General features: G+C 49.0%; 1 protein-coding gene across 1 annotated transcript; it reads left to right on the forward strand.

Annotated features, from left to right (window-relative positions):
• Nucleotides 1-3,791: 3,791 nt before the first annotated feature.
• LOC139000655 (testis-specific Y-encoded protein 1-like) lies at nt 3,792-5,874 on the forward strand. Its single transcript, XM_070402792.1, has 4 exons — nt 3,792-4,100; nt 5,217-5,294; nt 5,455-5,566; nt 5,672-5,874. The coding sequence occupies exons 1-4, from the start codon at nt 3,792-3,794 to the stop codon at nt 5,872-5,874; spliced, it is 702 nt and encodes a 233-aa protein (XP_070258893.1).
• The last annotated feature ends 14,568 nt before the right edge of the window (nt 5,875-20,442 follow it).

Below are 20,442 nucleotides of genomic sequence, written 5' to 3' on the forward strand. Positions count from 1 at the left end.
CCCCTCACTCACGGTGGCCAGGCACCTCAGTAGGGACCCCCCGCCCTGAAGACGGTGTGGCCAGCCCGAAAATAGCCCTCAGCCCTTCACCCAGGCGGGCCAGGCACCCCCATGGGTTGAGGGTCCCCACTGGAGGGCTTGGACAGACTGCAAAAAGCCCTCAGCCCCTCACCCAGGCTGGCCAGGCACCCCAGCAGGACCCCCACCCTGATCGGGACACAGTTCAGGGCAAACCAGCCGGCCCCCACCTGTGCACCAGGCCTCTATCCGCCTATATAATAAAAGGGTAATATGCAAATTGACCCTAACAGCAAAACGACTGGGAATGACTGGTCAATATGACGCACACTGTCCACCAGTGGACAGACACTTAATGCAGGAGCTGCCCCTGGTGGTCAGTACTCTCCCACAAGCAGAGCTCTGCTCAGCCACAAGCCAGGCTGACGACTGCCGGCACAGCAGTGGTGGTGGGAGCCTCTCCCGCCTCCTCAGCACCGCTAAGGATATCCGACTGCAGATTAGGCCTGAACCCTCTGGCAAGTGGATATCCCCCGGAGGGCTCCCGGGCTGCCAGAGGGAGATCTGACTGCCAGCTTAGTCCTGATCCCTCAGGCATTGGGCCTAAGCCAGGAGGTGGACATCCTCCAAGGCTCCCAGACTGCAGGAGGGCACAGGACAGGTTGAGCGACCCCCGCCCCCACCCACACCGCGTGCACATATTTTTCTGCACTGGGCCTCAACTTTTGATAAAAACTCTCAGCAAATTGGGAATAGAGGGATCATATCCTCTATATGACAAACCTACAGACAACATCATACTCAATGGGCAAAAACAATTACTCTAAGAAGAGGAACAAGAAGGGGATGCCCCCTCTCACCACTTCTGTTCGACAAAGTACTGGTAGTGCTAGCCAATGCAATCAAACAACAAGAAGTCAAACAAGGCACTGGAAAAGAAGAAGTAAAACTGTGATTATTCGCAGATGGCATGGTACTGTCCATAGAAATACCTAAAGAATCCATCAAAAAGCTAGGAGATTTAATAAATCAATTTGGCAATGCAGCAGGATACAAAATTAACACCCAGAATTCTATGGCTTATTGATACACCAATAATGAATTTACAGAAAGAGAAATTAAAAAAACAAAAAAACAAAAAATCCCATTTACATTTGCAACAAAAAATTAACATATTTAGGAATAGGCTTAACTAAGGAGGTAAAAGACCTGTTCTTGGAAAACTACAGGAAATTGAAAAAGAGATAGAGGAAGACTAAAGCAAATAGAAGAACACACCATATTCATGGATTGGTAGAATCAACATCATTAAAATATTCATACTACCCAATCAATCTACAGTTTTAATGTATTCCCCATTAAAATACCAATGGCATATCTCACAGAACTAGAACAAAGACTCCAAAATTCCTATGGAATTAAAAAAGACCACAAATAGTCACAGCAATCTGGACAAAGAATAACAAAGTTGGAGGGATCACAATACCAGATATCAAGCTATATTACAAAGCCACCGTTCTCAAAACTGCCTGTTACTGGCACGAAAACAGACATATAGACCAATGTAACAGAACAGAGAACCCAGAAGTCTTCCCAAGCCATTATGCTCAATTAATATTTGACAAAGGAGGCACAATCATACAGTGGAGTCATAGTGTCTCTTCAATAATTGGTGTTGGACAGATAGCACAGATACATGCCAAAAAAATGAATCTAGACCACCAACTTACACCATACACAAAAATAAACTGAACATGGATAAAGGTCTTAAAGATAAGTGGGTAACCATGAAAATCTTAGAAGAATCCATAGGCAGCAAAATATCAGACATATGTCTCAGCAATATCTTTACTGATACAGCTCCTAGGGCAATGGAAACTGAGGAGAAAATAAACAAATGGGACTGGATCAAATTAAAAAGCTTCTGCAGAGAAGAAGAAGCCAACAGATACAACAACAACAACAAAACAAGAAAGTCCACTGCCTGGGAGAAGATATTTGCTAATGTTATATCCGATAAGGGCCTGATCTCCAAAATGTATACTGAACTCATTCGTTTAGACAAAAGGAAGATGAACATTCCAATCAAAAAATGGGCATAGGACTTAGACACTTTTCGAAAGTGCACATACAGAAGGCCAAGAGACATATGAAAACTTGCTCAAAATCACTAATCATTCAATAGATGCAAATCAAAATGACAAATGAGATACCATCTCACACTGGTCAGAATGGCTATCATCAACAATTCAACAAACAACAAGTGCTGGCGAGGATGGGGTGTCAAAAGAATTCTCTTGCATTACTGGTGGGAATGCAAACTGGTGTAGCAAGTATGCAGAATATTATGGAGTTTCCTCAAAAAATTGAAAAAAATGGAGCTCCCATTTGAACAGTAATCCCACTACTAGGAACATGTCTCAAGAAATGACAAACACCAATCAGAAAGGGCATATGCACCCACATATTCAGAAGGAAAGCCAGTGAGAATGAAAGAAATGAGATGCAGATAGCAAAGCCATTACCTGCAGGCCCAGAGAATGAGCCCTTTTCTTGGCTTTGTTCTCCTATGCCTTGGATCTGCAAGAATGGAGGGTACAGTACCCTACAGCCATAGGCCTTCCCCTTGGCTCCAGCTTGGACCTCAGAGACCTTCCAGGTTGGGGTGCCCCCTCTTGCCCAGATCCTATGAACCTGTTTATTATTACATTTTTATTTCTCATCCCAGGATATGTTTAATGCTGAGAGGGGGGGGGGGGAGGGGAGAGAGGAGAGAAGAGAGAGGAAAGAGGAGAGGCAAGGAAGAAGAGATAGAGGAGGAGGAGGAGGAGGAGGAGGAGGAGGAGGAGGAGGAGGAGAAGGAGGGGGAGAGAGAGAGAGGAGAGAACCCTTTCTTCCCTGAATCACCCTGACCAGGAATCCAACACAAAACCGAGGTGAATTTCCTGACCTGCCCGACAAGCAACCTCTGGTGTTTGGGACCAAGCTCCAGCTCATGGAGACACCAGCCAGTACTGTCACTGTCCATTCTGCCAGGGGCAAATGTGTACCAGTCTGTAAGTGACACAGAAAGCAAATTCGCCATGTGCAAACTCTGGCGCTTGCAGCAATGGGAAGAGCAGGTGGTGACAGCCAGGAAAAAGCCAGAGAATTATATATACTTCAGAAGGGGGTCAGGGAGGAGTTTGTATGGGGGGTGGTGGCCGGCAGTGGTGCTGGCGAAGGGAGGGGCGGAGCAGAGTGGGGTCAAGTGCAATCTCGCTCACTGATGGAAGTTCATGTGCAAAGAGCAGCTTGTGCATGGCCAGCGCACCCAGCATAGCTGGTGCATCCTCCTTTCCACGAGGTGGCCCAAACCCCCTGTGGAGGAGATGCAGCCCTTGAAACCAAGACTATGCCTGAAGGATCCAGATAAGGGACCTGGGGACATGCAGTGAGTGAGCTCCAAGCACTGCCACCTACTTGTTGGCAGCTGCCCAGTTCAGGACCAGTGCCACCTGATGAAGGGGTTTGCGGGGGAGGGGGCGGGTCCTGCTGGGTCAGTAGACTGCGGATCTCGCCAGCACTTTGTGTCAGAAGTGTACCCGCAAGGGCCCTTCCGTTGAACAGAGGAGCTTGTGTGTACGGGTGCAGGGCGGGGCGTGGGAGGGACCACACAGGCCTGGGCAGGAGGGGTGGCGAGGTGACCTCCACGTTAAAGGTGACGCTGTGCAGAAACTGAGGCCCTAGGAGGCGAGGGCCCAGGTGCTGCTGGGGCGGAACAGCTACTGGACATGGACCTTCTCTCCCAGGTGGTGGAAGCTGAGGCTGGGGACAAAATGAGTGTGGCAGAGGAGGCGGAGTCCCAGGTAGAAGCAGAGGCGAAGCCTGAGGAGCAGCGAGCAGAGCCAGGGCCCAGTGGGACAAGCAGCCGGCCCATACTGGAGGCGCTGGCGGCCCTTCAGGTCCAGCTGAGCACCGAGAGTGCCCGAGCCAGCAGGGCCTATGTTCAGGTGAAGCGCAAGACCTCTCGGCGTAGAAAGCCCATTCTTGAGTGCAGAAGGGCTATCATCCAGTGCATCCCCAACTTCTGGGCCCAAGCTGTATCCTTGCCTGAGCCCTTCTGGCTTCACTGCTGACAAAGACCACAGGGAGTAAGTGGAGGAGGAGCCAGGAGAAGGTGAAGGGGAGGAGGACAGAGGAAAGGGCCTCCCCTCCCCGGTGGCACAGCACTGGGCGAAGCGAGGGCCGGCTTCTAGGTGTCAGGCCAGGAAGTATGGGCACAACGTACCACGCCACAATCAGATAGTGGAAGGACACCTTTTCTGGGCAGTGGAAAGGTCCTTGGAGGTAGTGTTTTTTGTTTCTCCCTTTTTGACCAAAAAGCTCAGTGGAAACACTCAGCTCGTGTTAGCCAGGTTTAAGCCGAATGCTTCCAGTGTCCTCTCTCAACACATCAGATGCCCATAGGAATTCCGGGCAGGCTTCCTCCCTCCTTCCACAGTCCCACACACAGGTATACACAAAGGAGCAGAGGTACACACACACACACACACACACACACACACACACACCCTTTTATTGCAACTCTTGTGCAATAAAAGGCTTATTTCCAACCCGGAATGCAGCCTTTGTGACCCACAGGGATCTCTAGAAGATGTGTGCTGCCACTGTCTCTGGAGACCATACATTCCGTGTCAGCGAAACCAGGGACAAGGCCAGAGTACATGCAGACACCCTGAGCCAGTGGTTCTCAACCTTCCTAATGCCACGACCCTTTAATACAGTGCCTCATGTTGTGGTGACCCCCAACCATAAAATTATTTTCGTTGCTACTTCATCACTGTAATGTTGCTACTGTTATGAATCGTAATGTAAATATCTGATAGGCAGGATGTATTTTCATTTTTCGCGACCCACAGGTTGAGAACCGCTGTCCTAAGCACTGTGTCATTTGCACAGGCACACAGAGGACAGCGAGGGCTCCGAACATGACTGGAAATGGACCCTCCCATTGTTAAGGCTGGAGCTCAGGTGAACATGGACCCACAGGTACCATTGTTGTGAGCATGTGTGGAGAAAGGTAGGCGGTGAGGAGGTTGGAACAGGGGCAATGTCTGCCATCCACGGCCGACTCTCATATGCCCCCAGGATGGCTCCGTGGCTTTTAGCTGCCCATTTGGTTTCACAGCCTCTGAGAGCTCCTTGACCAAAAGCAGATCCGGAACCACCCTCAGATATCAGCCATCATCGGTGACGAAGATGAAGACCTGCTGAACTACTTGATCAGTGTGGAGGTCAGACTGGGAGGCAGAGTGGAGCCTGGGATGGGGGCTTGGGCACCCAGTGGGACGTGTCTGAGCAGAAAGAAGGGGAGGGGAGGTGGGTGATCCCTGCAAGCAGGCTTACTCCAGAAGCTGGCAGACGAGACACTTTACTAGTTGCATCTCTTGGCAGGTGAAGGAAGTGAGCCTTCCCAAATACCGCTGCAGGTTGATGTTTTTCTTCCGGAGCAACCCCTACTTCCTGAACGAACTGATCATTAAGCAATATGATGTCAGCCTTGCAGGTGAGTGACAGTTCCCAGGATGGCCCTTTGGAAGAGCAGGCAAATGGTGGGTGGGTGAGGATATCGGGCCGATGGGAATCCAGCCTTCCAACTTCCTTCCTGCAGGGTACAGGGCCTCTCATTCCACTCCAACCCTCTGGTTCTGGGATTATGAACGTGGAGCCCCCAGCCGCCGGCAAGATACAAGCAGCGTCAGCTTCTTCAACTGGTTGTCTAAACATACCCTGCCCGGGTCAGGCAAGATTGCTGAGGTGATACTGCTCTGGCCACTGTCAGAAAATGTGGTGGTGGAAGCCCCACGTGCATGAAAAGCAGACTAGCAGACTGGTCTGGTCCCCCTCTGCCCTGTGTTCCTTCCTAGATCATCAGCGAGGACCTGTGGCCCGATCCTCTGCAGTACTACCCCGCAGATGCAGGACCGAGAGGAGGGAGCGGCAGAGGGCACCTGTTGGAGAGAAGGAGCCCTCCTGCTGGGCATTAAAAGGTGAGTAGTTGCCCCTGTGAATCTCCTTAGAAAAGTAAATGCGGAAAACCAGGCCTGGGTAAATTGGAGGTACCCTAGTGCACCCAGAATGTGTGTGAGAGCAGCTAAGGGAAACTGGTGCCCACAGAATGTAAGCAGATGGGGGCGCTGTAAGCACCATGGCTTTCTGGATGACTGGCCTAGGGCCCTGGGCAACAAACATGGTTCTTCATCATGTTTCTGCAATCCTGTTGTCGGTGCTCCTGCCACCCACTGGGCCTCTTGCCACTCCAGCGGAGTCCTACCTTCCCAGGCCTTACCCGTTTTCAGTGCCTCTAATTCACGTTTCTTTCAGTTGTTATACCCACTGCTCAGTTCCCCTCAGCTGAGCCCACCATGTTGGCAATGGCAGCAGGATCTGGACGAGAATATTGAAGTCCTGGGGTAGGAAAATTAAACAAGCCAGGAAAAGGCAAGGTGTACTGACTGTGGACATGTGCTGCAGAGGGGCCCAACACACCTTCGGGCGCATGCCAGTGCCTGTGAGTGTGGGTGTGAGTGTATAGAAGGGGACACTCCAGATTCAGAGGAGATGGAGCAGAACATCAAATATGGCCCCAAAGGACAGAAACTATGCAGAGTGTGCCCACACACCAAGGTTGGCTGAGGGATTCTGTCCATTCCCTTTACACAGGAGGAAAAGAGGAGAAAAGGATCGCCTGGGGAAGAGTCAGAGAGCATATGCCACCTAACGTGAGTGTCACTGAAAGAAACATAAAGAAGCTTGCAAGGTGTTGCTGTCTTTGTGTTGTTGGTAGAGGGAACTGTAATAGTATTGGGCAAAGACCTCACAAGGGCTGTGGAAGCAGCATCTGCTGCATTTCAGCGGGCCTGGAAAGATGCAGGGCTACACAAGAGGAGACACCAGGCCTCGGAAGGCCTTCTGAGGCTGTTCCCTTCTTTCAGGCTGTTGTCTGGGAGGAGGAAGGAAGAATGGCTGACTTCTGATGACACGTATTATAGTTTGGCCAGGGGACAGGGACCTTGTACACTACAGGAGTGCAGGGGGCGGACTTTAGATCCTGACCCTTAGGCTCTCAACTCCCTTGGCTTGGGCGGTCACTCACATAGACATGCTGTGGTCAGTCAGAAGACAGCTGACCTTTTCAAGGTGGAGGCACTGCTCAACAGAAGCCATGGCCCTGTCCTGTGAGTGTGAATGTTTACAGGTAGAGCCACCCTCCCTGTGTGGGGCAGGCTTGCAAGGAAGTGAGCAGGGCTGTGGGTCAGAGGAGAGGAGTTACACCCCAGGGAGGGTGCTAAGGCCTGGGTGCATAGAGGCAGGTGCGCACGGCAGCACCCTGCATGGGTTGCACTTGGGAAAGGGAAAAGGTCAAAACTATGTCAGTAGACCAAAGCCTTCCTTGTACACAGGCAACCACATAAGCCACTCAGAACATTCTAGAGGGGGGGAAACCTCAACACAACAAAGTTTATTTTCCTGTTAAGCAAGAATGAAAGGTGAAACCAATTCCCAAAGGAGGCAATCACATGAACAAAACTTGCCTTTTGTAAAGGTGGGTGACTGGCGTGCCTTTCTCCATTCCAGTTTTCACACTCAGCTTTTGGGGAGGATTTTGGTGTGTGAAAGTGGGTGGGCTTCCTCAGGAACCTTGGGCTGCAGGGGCCAGGTTCATACACCAGGGCTGTGACCGAGGGGTGGGGCTGCACAGGGAGTCGCCCACTGCCCCGTCCGTGATTGGAAGAGGCTTTTCAGGAGCCCACCCAGAAACAGCAGGATAGCCCTGGCCAGGTGCCTTCTGTACCACATGTTCACATGACCAGCGCCTGTGCGTGAGCCCAGTGTGCACACACTCTGCACACCAGGGCCTGGATGCATGCACCAGTGAGCAAGCGCCTTGCCTGGACTCAGCAGGCTCTGCACCGCCTGCTCCTTCACAACACAGGTCTCAGAGCCAGGGGGCATCCAGAGTCAGGCTGTGTTGGGAGACTGAGGGCTCCTGGGGCCCTGCTCTTCCTCTCAGTTCAGCTAGGGGGCCTTCAGCTGCAGGGCGGCTGGGGCCACAGAGTGGATCCCAGGGCCTTTGGACCAGGCAGGACCAGGCAAGCAGGATGGCCCAGGAGGATTTTAGCTTCATGTTGGTGCATGAAGGTGGTGATGCCCAGGACATAAGGGCACAGAAGGTTTGGAGGAAAGTTTTAGGGCTGGAGAGGGAGGATTTCATGCAGGTGAGGGAGGCTGAGACCCTGGAGCTGAGATTGGAAACAGGCCAGGAAGTTTGGCTAGATCTTGAGTGGGGGGCAGGGGAGGACTGGGTGGCTGCAGAGCAGTGTGTGCAGGGAGAGGAGAGTGAGGTGCAGCAGGGAACCCAAATGAGGAGCAAGGGGAAGACAAGGAGGGCCTGGGGAAGGAGTTGCAGACACAGGCTCACTTTGTCCTGTGGACAGAGGGCCTTCTGCAGGTGGTGCCATGGCAGGCCACTTGGGCGGGAGAGGGGGTTTTCCCAGATCTGCAGGTGGGGAGGGAGGAGGAGGTGGTGAGTGAAGAGCTGAGGCTGGAGGCACAAGTGACTGGGGATCTGCAAGGGAGTGACCACCAGGAGGAGGGGTGGATGGAGGAGCAATTAATTGCAGGGGAGCAGTTAGTCCTGTAGGGGGACAGGGAGGGTGCCATGGAGGCAGTGGAACAAGTAAGAGAGGTGGATCCTCAGTCAGAGGTCAAAGCAAAGCCAGAAGAAGAGGAAACAGTGCACCAGGAGAAGGCCCAGTCAGGGCCCGGGGCCAAGTTAACCTGGTTCCCTCTGGAGGTGCTCCAGGCCCTTCAATTGGAGATGGAGCTCATGAACAAGCAAGCCAGCAGGGCCTTCTCTCAGCTCAGGCAAAGGTCTCCACAGAGGCTCAAGCCCTATTCTGAACTGAGAAGCCTCAATATCCAGAGCATCCCTGGGTTCTGGCTCACAGCTGTATCCTTGAGGGTAGAGGAGCAGGATCACAAGGAGCATGGGACAGTGCAGGAGAACAGTGTAAGCGGGGATGGTTCCCATAGAAAAGATCATTGAGGACAAAGTCAGTGCAGTGTGCCCCAGTCTTGCCCAGGGTCCTGGAGACACCCTCTGTCTTATACAGGCACCATAGAAGTGGTAACTGAGGGTCCAGGGGCAGAGATCCAACGAAGATGCAAGCATACACCAGGGGCTGATGCCCAATCACAGGGCAGTGTTGCACGGGCTCTTCTGGGACTAACTAATGCTTCCCTACAGGCCGTCTGTATGTCCAATTCCTCAGTCAGAAGCAAGGAATGTGTGATGTGTAGCCTGTCAAGCCCTCAGCACAAAACAATCTGGTGGGCATCAGGGTCTGTCAGGAAACAGAGTGGTGCTGTGCCCCTTTCTGCCTTTCATGGAGAAGGAGTGGCCTTAAGGTAAGGAGAGGACAGGCCAGGCTGTACTTTCTAGCTGGTCCATGCCCAGCTCCCAGGGTGCAGGCTCCTTGACCCAAAGCAGTTTGTCAACCACCCAGAGTTGTCAGCCATGATCAGCGTCCAAGATGAAAACATGCTCGGCCACATGTTCGATTTGAAGGTCAGTCTGCCTGCTCTAAGGAGTGGTGTAGGGGAGGTAGGGAAATAGCCTGTCCCTAAAAACGGCTTAGGCGGGAGCCCTGGGCTGCAACTTCACTCCCTGGGTCCACTTCCCTTCTGCAGGTGAGGGAAGTCAGGCATCCCTGTGGTCACTGCACCATTAGCCTGTACTTCCCCCCCACCCCTACTTCTGCAACCATGTGATTGTGAAGGAGTATCTCATCACCCTCACAGGTAAGAGGAGGCTCCCTGTATGGGCTGCAGCTGGTGGTGGGCAGGGTGGGAAGGCGCTGTGCCCAGCTTCACATACCCCTCTCGTGCAGAATACAGGCTGTCCCGTGCCCCCCCTATTCAGTGGTACCAGCATTGTGAACTAGAGGCCTACAGCCACGGGCACCAGGACAGCAGCCCCAGCTTCTTCTACTGGTTCTCTGACCACATGGTTGCAGGATCTGGCAGGATTGCTGAGGTGGGATGTCACTGGCCATGCCAGCATACAGCTTCCTATGTCCCCCTGCTGCTTTGGTTTCTATTCGGGTCCCTGTGCTCTCCTGACCCAGGTCTGTTTGCCATACCAGATCATCAGCAAGGACCTGTGGCTCCATCCCCTGAAGTACTATGAGAGGACCATGGCCCCCAGTGAGCGGACAGGACAGGTGAGGAGGTGCTGCCTGGGCTCTCCCCCACTGTGCTGCTAGGTTCCTGGGCCATTCCTTTTCTCTCACAGGGACACCTGGATGCTGGGAAGGATACAGCCTGTGACACCAGGTCCTCATGGTGTGGGCATGAGACAGGAACACCCAGCACAACAAGGGCAGTGCAATTCCAGTTCAGGCAGAGGGGGGTTATGCAGGAGGAAGGAGTATGCATATCCACTGTCACTCAGTCAAAGCAGATTCCATGAGCCACTCCTCTGAACTATCCCTCTAGGCCGCCCAAGCACCTTCAGGCCTTGCCACCTGCCCCTCAACAGGGGCTGGCATGACATGTTCTTCCTATACTCCTTTCCACAGGTGTCTGCGAATCTTCCTCATGCTGAGGCCTAGGCTGCTGTGCTGCCACCCCACGTTGCTCTATTGTTGCCCACCTCATCTCCTATTTCCCTAAGGTCTCATCTTCCTCCTGGGGCCAGTGGTATAGGCCTGCTCCTTATCAGTATCTTAGGGTGCAAAGTGTGGGCCACAGTGCTGGAGGAATCCTTGTTTTTTAGCCTTGTCAGAGGTTCTTTAATCCTTTTATCCATTTAGGTTTTCAAGGAGAATACCTAATTTGTTTACCCTCCCTAACTGGAAAACAGGGCAGCATGCCCTGAGGAAGTAACACACTGCCTCATTTTGTATGCAGTTCACTTCAAAGACTTTATGCACTTATGGTCATAGACACCCTGGGAAATTTAGGGCCATGAATATAACTCACCATCCAAACAGATTGCTCTTATGTGTTTATAGTAAAATCAGACATGAAATCCCATGTTGCAGAACACTTTCTTCTGAAAAATTTTTGTAATGTTATTGTTTAAGGTTTTACAAGTAGTAACATATATGACTCTTTCTTTTTTTCTACTGACCTCCCCCTGGCCTCCCCTAACCCTAGTTACTTGTTCTAGTCCACCCACTCCCAGTGTCTTCTCTGTTGGTCTGTTGGTTGTGCTTATATTCTGAATATTTTAACAATGCAATATGTAAAATTTAAACATTTAAGTATATTGTAATTTAAATTAGCACTTATGAAACAAACTTGAATAATTCAAACCTTGCCGCCAATCCTGAAACTTCATAATGATTACTACAATTCTTGATGCTTCCCCCAAACCTACCATTTGCATTTAGTCAATATTAAATAACAGAAGCCAAATTATTACAATAAAATATTTTCTGTACCTTATCATTTTTAATTTCAGTGTCTAATTCTTCTGTCACATGGGCTTCCTCCCTGACTCCCTGAGAGCCCAATAAGGTGAGCTACTGTACTGCATGATTCGCTCTCTCTTGTGTAGATGGTGAATCCTGGAATCGCCGCCAGTACCACACTCAGGACCTCTGACAGGTGTCCCATTGGCTGTTGCAGTAATTGCCGTACCCCCATCATACCCATCTCCTGTGTGGCTGTAATCATCATCACAGTACTGGACCACCACAAGTCACAGGGGGCCTTTGTGCTGGTGGTGCTCCAACTGAGCCTCCTGTAAAGTCAGTGACCAAATAACAATACTGAACCGCTTTATGAATAATTTTATGTCAGTATGACATGACACTAGTAAAGTCTTAAATATTTTGAAAACCTATGCTTTTATCTGCCTGAGCTAAAAAGGTGTCAATGAGGCTGAGGTAGACAAGGGAGCTTACATTTCTCTCAAATACAGCTGAAGAATAATGTTTTAACTTAAATAATGGATTATGAACGAATATGAAGGCAAATTCTCTGGAAATGGGCTGAAACTCAGACCTTCATATTTTTTTCTATGGTTCAGGCTGCCAAATGCTCCTTCTGATTAAAAATGTTAAATTACCCCCTTGGCTGCTGTGCCTAAGTCGGTTGAGCACCAGCCTTGGCACTGCAGGATCCCGGGATTCATTCTAGGTCAAGGGCATGTTCCTGGCTTGTAGTTAAACAAGAAATATTACTCTCTCTCTCTCTCCTCTCTCTCTCTCTCTCTCTCTCTCTCTCTCTCTCTCTCTCTCTCTCTCTCTCTCTCTCTCTCCATCCCTCCCACCTCCGTCCTTCCCTCCCTCCCTCCCACCTCCCCTTCCATGCTTTCTGTTGAAAAAGGTCAACAGTGGGAAAAGGTCCTCTAACTTGGATTAGCAACAACAAAACACACAGATACATCATGCCGCTTAAATATAATAAAACCAACATTGAAAAAATACTCCAGGCACCTAAAAGTGACTGAAAATCCCAATGCACCAATGTCTAAGGGGAGAAGAGATTGAGAGGCTGCAGGGCCACAACCCAGGTAAAGTGTTGGTAGGGGGCTTGAAAGAGGCTGGTGACCCAGCTTCCTGCCTGAGGAGGTCCTGATGGTACAGAGTCCCAGTTTTAGTTTTCAGAGTGGTGGTGTTGACATTATTAAGGGAGATCTGCTCACTGCTTCTGCTATAACTGGGAGGCCTCCGGCTTTCCCCTACCCGTCTCCTGTTCCTCTGCTCCTTGCCCATCCCTCCCGCAGGCATGATGGTCATGTTTCATATTCACCCTGCAAGGCCCTTCCCTGCCCCAGACTGAGGGTCAAAGTATGTAGCAACAGGAACTGACCTTGACCAAGTACCAGCACCACCCTGCCGAGAGCTTCAGAGGTACAGCCCCGCGGGGACTGGGAAAACAGTCTGCCCTGGGATGTCTTGGAGGCTTGGGCCCAGTGGCCTCCTCTCACCACCACATGCAGGTGGCCGTGGTATTCCGTCTGTGGGCCCTCTGCTTGTGCTTAAGATCTGCAGGTAATGGGAAGTGGAGGTCCTCTGTGCCAGACAGGGATTCTGCCAGGATATGGCGGTTGGTAGGGGATCCTCTGCTGAAAGGCTCCCCGTCATCTTGTCCATGAGTGCTGTTCCTGTGTGAGGTGGGACGTCGGGGGGTACAAGATGTACCAAAAGGGATTTTATTCGCGACACCTGGGTGCCAGTGGGTTGAGACAGAGAAAGTTGTCTGTCATGAGAGCAGGGAGAGAGTTTTTACTTATTTTTGCTGGCTGCAAGCCGCTCTGCTGACATAAGGGTCTGGTCCATCCTTGGTTCCTCCCATGCCAGGTGTCTTCTGGTTATCTGGGCTATGCTGTGCTCAAGGCTGCAAGCTTGCTGGAAGATATCTGCTAAGCAAAATAAGGTTTTCCCTGCCCTGTTTTATTCTCTTTTCCCTTTCAGCAGCCCCTGGGAGGGGAGAAATAGACGGTATAAAATGGAGGACTGGGATGCCTGGGTGACAAGGGAAACTCACAGCACCCACAAAGTGGCTCAGGATTTCTAACCTTAACAACTGAGGAGGGAGAGGTAGACGAGGCATGACAGAGGATGGCAGGTGGGTGATGCATGGTGGTTGGCACCCAGGACAGATAATGGGTAAAGAGGTGATGCATGCAAGACAGAGGATGGATGGGTGACAAGAGCGGATATGCACACAGGCAGGTAGCAGACAGATGCCCTGAGAGAGAAAGACAGCAAATGCTGGTCTCCACGCCTTGCAACCTTCCCCGGGAGGTCCTCTTTCACTCCTGCATTTAGCAGGGGACCCTCCACTCCGCTGCCTGTGCAGCCACTCTGGCATAATGATAACTTTAATCCAGGATTCTCAGCCTCCCTGCTTCTGGAGCCAGGCCATGCCAGCCCCTAGAGGGCTGCACCTCTCTGAGTAGCTTTGAGCCATGCCTTTCCACTGCATGAGGACAAAAAGGTGAGGGCCTCAGAATGTTGGGGACAATATAGGAAGTCATGCCTGAGGAGGAGAATGCACAGCTGTGCTGCGGCCTGGGGCTGGCCAGATGGGTAATTGACACTCATTCTCTATCAGGCTGCTTCCTGTCCAAAGGCCCAGGAAGTTCCCCTGTAAAAGTGGAAGGGCGTGTATCCGACACCTGGGGGAGTGTGTGGAGGCTTACTTCCAGAAATCACCCTTTAGTTTCTCCCTAGGTGTGTCTTCAGGAGGCAGGGAAGGAGAGCGGCTGGAAGTCCCATGCTTTGCCCTTGTATGAGGGGCTGTCAGGGAGGGGACAGACTGCATTTCAAGGTCTCCTTTTACTGGCCATAGCTGTCTCAGAGTTGATGAGAATGTCTGACAATTTTCATCTTGGCAAGTCCCAAGGCTGTTGATTCTTTGCTTACTGAATGAGATAAAGTCCCCTTTCCTCCCTTTCCCAAGACAGCAGGCTGGTTTGTTTGGTGGGCAAGACAAAACTGCCCCTCTGTCCATCCTCCTCTCTCACTCACACCTTGGAAGTTCCAGGGTGATTTTGCTGTGTAGTCTCTCATGTGGGAAGAGAGATATGAACCACCTGTCCTTGGTTGGGGAGGATTAAGGACTTTCTACAAGCTGTACAAACTGGCCAGGCTTGCATTTCTTGTCTCAGTTTCTCTATTCCACTTGCCCAGGAATGAATCTACCTCCTTGCAATCATATTACAGTCCCAGGTAATAAGGAGGAAAAGTAAGACATTGTGAGTTTATTATGGGGTTGGTTCATGGAATGCCATAAGACAGATTAACTGTGGCATCCATTCCCTACAGATTTTTGGGGAGATAATGAGGATGCAAAATGCTTTGCCTTTTTTTTTTTTTTACCAAGTTTCAGAAGATTGGTATTATAGTGTGTCCATTATATTAAAGACCTAGTGCATGCAACTCAGCGGGCGGTCCCTCAGCCTGGCCTGCGTCCTCTGGCAGTTTGGGAGCCCTTGGGGGATGTCTGACAATGGAAGTGGGCCTATGGCCTTAGTTGGATAGCATTACCACTGCCATGGAGGCCGGAGAGTCTCCTGCCCCCACTGCTGTGCTCGCCAGTTGTGAGCTTGGTTTTTCACTGAGTGGTGCTTCCTCTGTGGGAGCACTCTGACTACCAGGGGGAAGCTCCTGCATTGAGTGTCTGCCCTCTTGTGGTCAGCGTGTCATAGTGACTGGTCATTCCACTGTTCTGACAATTTGCATATTAGCCTTTTATTTTATAGGATTAAGAGTCTCTGTGAGAATTTCTCAAAAACTTAGAGAAATTGAAATATCTCTAAGAGGTTAAATTTTATGTGGCTTGTGGCATGTAAAATTCTAAATTCCAGTACTCTTTATAAAGGATGGAGCCAGAAACTAGTCCAGAGAGAATTCTGAAGATGTGACAGATGCTGCCAAAGAAATGAATGAAAAAGTAAGTCTTTTGCCCTAACCAGTTTGGTTCAGTGGGTAGAGCATCAGCCTGCAGACTGAAAGGTCCCTGGTTCAATTCTGGTCAAGGACTTGTACCTTGGTTGCGGGCACACCCCCAGTTGGGGGGTGTGCAGGAGGCAGCAGATCGATGTTTCTAACTCGCTATCACTCTCTCATCCTCTCTGTAAAAAAAAAAAAAAAAATTTCAATAAAATATATTTTTTAAAAAAGAAAAAGTCTTTTAATATAATTCTAGCACTGTGGTTCAAGTAATAGTATTTGCAGGTTTGCTTCTTCTTGTTTTTAAAGTTTGATAATGCCATATGAGCCTTGTTTATTTAGCCATCATTATTATTATTATTTTTTTTTTTACAAAGCTGCTGGACTATGGGGTTGGAAGGATGTTGAAATGTCCGTTTTTGTGTCGCAAAATAGTACATTAACCTAAGTTACTTTAGTATATGAATACAAATGGAATCGGGCTTAAAGCCTTCAAAGCACTTCCTAACTTAGAACAGCCTGCCCACCCCTGACATATAGTGACAGCAGAAATCAGGTCACTGTTGGTAAGAAGCTAATGCAATTGATGCAAACATTTCCATAGCATAAAAAGCGTCTTGAAAATATGGTATGTATAGTCCCTTTACCCTCAAGATGGTATACCTTTTCAAAAAAGTATTTGTATTGATTTCATAGAGCAAGGGAGAGGGAGAGAGAAACAAAAACATGAATGATGAGAGAGAATCATTGATCTGCTGCATCTCCTTGTCCCCCACTGGGGTTTGAGCAAGTACTTGGGCTTGTTCTTTGACCAGGAATGGGACCGGGACCTCCAGGCGCACAACTGGATGGTCAACCACACAGAGTCACAGCAGGTGGGTTATGTATTTAGTTCTTGAAGACAGGAACTGATGTGAGTTAGGAGATTGGGTGTGCCATAATTAATTGACCTTTCCTTCCCTAACTTTTCTCTGGTTAATTATTTTTGAATCCTGCAACAAGACTGATTTTTGTAAAATGTATATATCCTGATTCATATTAAAGTAGTGGGTAAGAGTTCCTTTTATTGAGTCTTTAATGTACTAGTGAAGGAAATAGTCTTATTTCGCTTTAATCTTAATGTCTAGCCAATGTAAGTGTGTCCCATATCCTTCAAAGGTGTCTGTGCTCGTTGCACAAGTATTCCTTAATATTACCGTGAATGTCACACCATTTGGGCCTCTTTTGGGGTACATATTTTCTTTGGTTGTGTTACATTTTCATATATTTCCAATATATCATACCATTATTTTAAGCCAGGTTCTTTTGGATTTATTTAGAATCACTCTCCTGGGACAAGGTAACATATGCAGATTTCTACATCAATAACTAAGTTTGTGCTTTGTCTACACTTTTGATCTTATACTTAAGTTAATTTGTGTGTACACTCATTATGCCGTATATTAAGTTGTTGATCTTCAATGACTTTTAGTACATAACTCACTTATGTCCCTGTCCATTATTTGGAGAGCCTGTTTTATGGTACATTGAAGGGGGTCAGTACATATTGACCCTTTTCCTTTACCTTTATCTTTTAGGGTTTGTCAACAGCCAAGAGTTGGATTAGTCTCATGATTTTTCTTGAGTTCAGAAGTCCATTTATTTGATTTATGAAGACTAGTTGATGTTGTTTCTCTAGTTTCTAACCAGAAGAAAATGTAGTTTCTGTAGATATTATTCCTAGGTGTCTTCTTTCAAGTGATGTTTTGTAGCCTACACCATGATTCTTATTGGGCACTTATTTTCTATGGTCAAAATAACAAGCATGCAAGGAAATGTAAATAAGTACAATCATGCACAAAAAAGATAAGAGGAAAAATAGGAGGTAATTATTTTTAGAAGTTGTATTGGCAGGAGATAGTGTTTTTATTCATAAAATTAAGGGGATCAAGGATGTTTGCTGAATCTCAGATGTGGGGAAGGAGGCCAGACCGTCTGGTATAAATCTGTGGAAAACATTTTGGACCCAGAAAGCTCAAGTGATTCCTTAAGGTGGGAACTGTGTCTAGTGGCTGTTTGGTTTGTGTCACTGCCCATCAGTGCCAGACATCTTGATGGAATGTGTGACTGCAGATTTGTTAACAGAAATAAATCCAGACATCCAAAGAGTTTTGTGTGGAGCAATTACAATGACCTGAGCTATGTTTACACATGCCACGTTGATTTAGCTAAAAGATCAACCATCATGAAGTTATTGGGAGATTGGGGAATTTAGGTATGTATGTTAATCAAATTACTATATTTAGAAGGTATAATTATAGGAACACATTTTTAAAAAATTCTTTATTGTTTAGAGGATTACATATAGTATTACATATGTTTCCTTCTCCCCACTGTGCACCTGCACCCCCAGCACATGCCCTTCCCCCGCCCTAGTATCTATGTCCATAGCTATTCAGATATGCCTGCATACAAATCCTTTGGTTGATCTCTTACCCACTAGTCCTTCCTCCCCTCTGAGGTTTGATAGTCAGTCCCATGCTTTTCTGTCTCTGGATCTATTTTTGTTGAATGGTTTATGTTGTTTATTGTGTTCCACAAATGAGTGAGATCATGTGGTATTTATCTTTCTCCAGCTGGCTTACTTTGCTTAGCATAATGCTCTACATGTTCTTCCATGCTTTTGGGAACGGTAAAAGTTCTTTATTTTTTACAGCAGTGTATTTTTCCTATGTGGGTATGTGCCACAGATTTTAATCCATTTATCTGCTGATGGTCACTTAGGTTTTTTCCAAATCTTACTTTGTATATTGTGCTGCTATAAATATGTGGGTGCACATGCCCTTTCCGATGGGTGTTTGTCATTTCTTGGGATATGTTCCTAGTAGTGGGATTATGGTTCAAATGGGAGCTACATTTTTTAAAGTTTTTGAGGAAACTCCATAATATTCTGCATAGTTGCTATACCAGTCTGCATTTCCACCAGTCATGCAAGAGGCCTCCTTTGACACCCCATCCTCGCCAGCACTTGTTTGTTGAATTGTTGATGATAGCCATTCTGACCAGTGTGAGATGGTATCTCATTGTCCTTTTGATTTCCTTGTCTGGGATGATTACTGGTTTTGAGCATGTTTTCATGTGTCTCTTGGCTTTCTGTATGTCCACTTTCAAAAAGTGTCTTAGTCCTATGCCCATTTTTTTTAATTGGAATGTTGATCTTCCTTCTGTTTAATTGGATGAGTTCAGTATAAATTTTGGAGAATAGGTCCTTATCGGATATAACATAGGCACATATCTTCTCCCTGGCAGGGGACTTCCTTGTTTTGTTGTTGTTATTATATTTGTTGGCTTCTTTTTCTCTGCAGAAGCTTTTTGATTTGATGTAGTCCCATTTGTTTATTTTCTCCTCAGTTTCCATTGCCCTAGGAGCTGTTTCAGTGAAGATATTGCTGATACATATGCCTGATATTTTGTTGCCTACCAATCCTCCTAAGATTTTCATGGTTACCCACTCACCATTAAGTCCTTTATTCATTTCCAGTTTATATTTGTGTATGGTGTAAGTTGATGGTCTAGATTAATTTTTTTGCATGTATCTGTGCTATTTGTCCAACACCAGTTATTATTATATGTTTATTTTGGCTTTGTAATATCTCTCATTAAGCATATTAAAATTTCCTCTATGTTAAATCATTCATACTTTCTATAAAACGGGCCTTTAAAAAAATCCCGTGGGGTAAAGTCCCATCCGTTCTTTGATTTTCCTTCCGCTGATCCCAAAGATCCGCTGCAGTCTGCGTCCTTTCAAAGCACAAAAGCAGACCTGGACGCCTCGGAGCCGCCCACAGCAAGATCCTGCCCAGGGGAGGTGCAGCTCCCATCACCTTCTGGACCATGGCTGCCGGGACAGTCAAAGCCTGAGAATCAACGTGGCAGCATGTCATCGCCTTCACCGGCACATCTCCAGCAGCACAAAACCAATCCTCCCAGCCAGCGCTCTGGGGACCTGCCCTCACGGGGATGTGGTGGCGCTGTCCCCTGGCAGCCGAGTGTCCCAGGCATCTCTTTGGACTGGCCTTGGCCAGGGCCTTAGGGCATCTCTGTGTCCATGGCATAAATCCGACTGAGATCAGACACAATGTCATCAATGATTGGCTTGGTAAGGTCGTCACTAAACACCTGCCACCAAGGCTTCTCGGCCTCGGCCTCGGTGGGCACCTCGACCCTGTAGACCTGCAGGGCCAGGTGGAGCACTGCCAGCGCTATGTGCTGAGCCTGGAACCCGAGGCACAGCCCCCCGCGGTAGCTGTCCCGCAGCAGGGCCCAGGCAGTGACGGAGATGGGGGTCCGTTGCCAGCTGTAAGGAGTCAGCCAGTTCTTGAGAGAAATCAGGTAGTGGAGCAGGTACCTGTGTGGATGCTGAAAGGAGACTTGGAAGCGCAGTAACCGCAGCACAAGGAGCTCGCACTGCGCAATGCTGTCCCGGATCACCCAGAACCCGGAGTCCAGCTCCAAGGGCTCGCTGCCCAGGTGGAAGTACCTGTTGGACACGTTGATGATGTCACGGGTTCGCAGGGGCTGTTCTTCCACTTTGCCAGCCAAGTAAAGGGCAGACATGGCGACCAAGTAGGGGTCATAGGCGTCCACGTTGATCTCGCACAAGAACTTATGGTAAACGGCACAGGGGGGTGGCGACGGGAATGGACTGCATCCCTAGCTTGACACCTGCCTCCATGATGAAGCTTGTCACACGGAAGTGCACCCTCGCCTGGGGTGTGGGCCACCCCTTGGCGCCCGGCGCCGCGTCCTCCTCTTTGCAGCTGTCCAGGGGAAGGTCCTCCATGGGGCTCAGCCTGGAGGCCCCAGACCTTGGTGGCCAGAAGGGCAGGAGTCCTCAGGGCGTGGCCGGCGCCAGCTGGGTCCTACAGCCCTGTGCAACAGACCTGCCCTGCCCCGCCCCGCCCAGCACCGCCCCGCCCCACCTGCCCCG

This window comes from Myotis yumanensis, unplaced genomic scaffold, assembly GCF_028538775.1.
Source record: "Myotis yumanensis isolate MYYU_CA2020_CCGP unplaced genomic scaffold, mMyoYum1.0.hap1 SCAF_24, whole genome shotgun sequence".
Classification (NCBI taxonomy): domain Eukaryota; kingdom Metazoa; phylum Chordata; class Mammalia; order Chiroptera; family Vespertilionidae; genus Myotis; species Myotis yumanensis.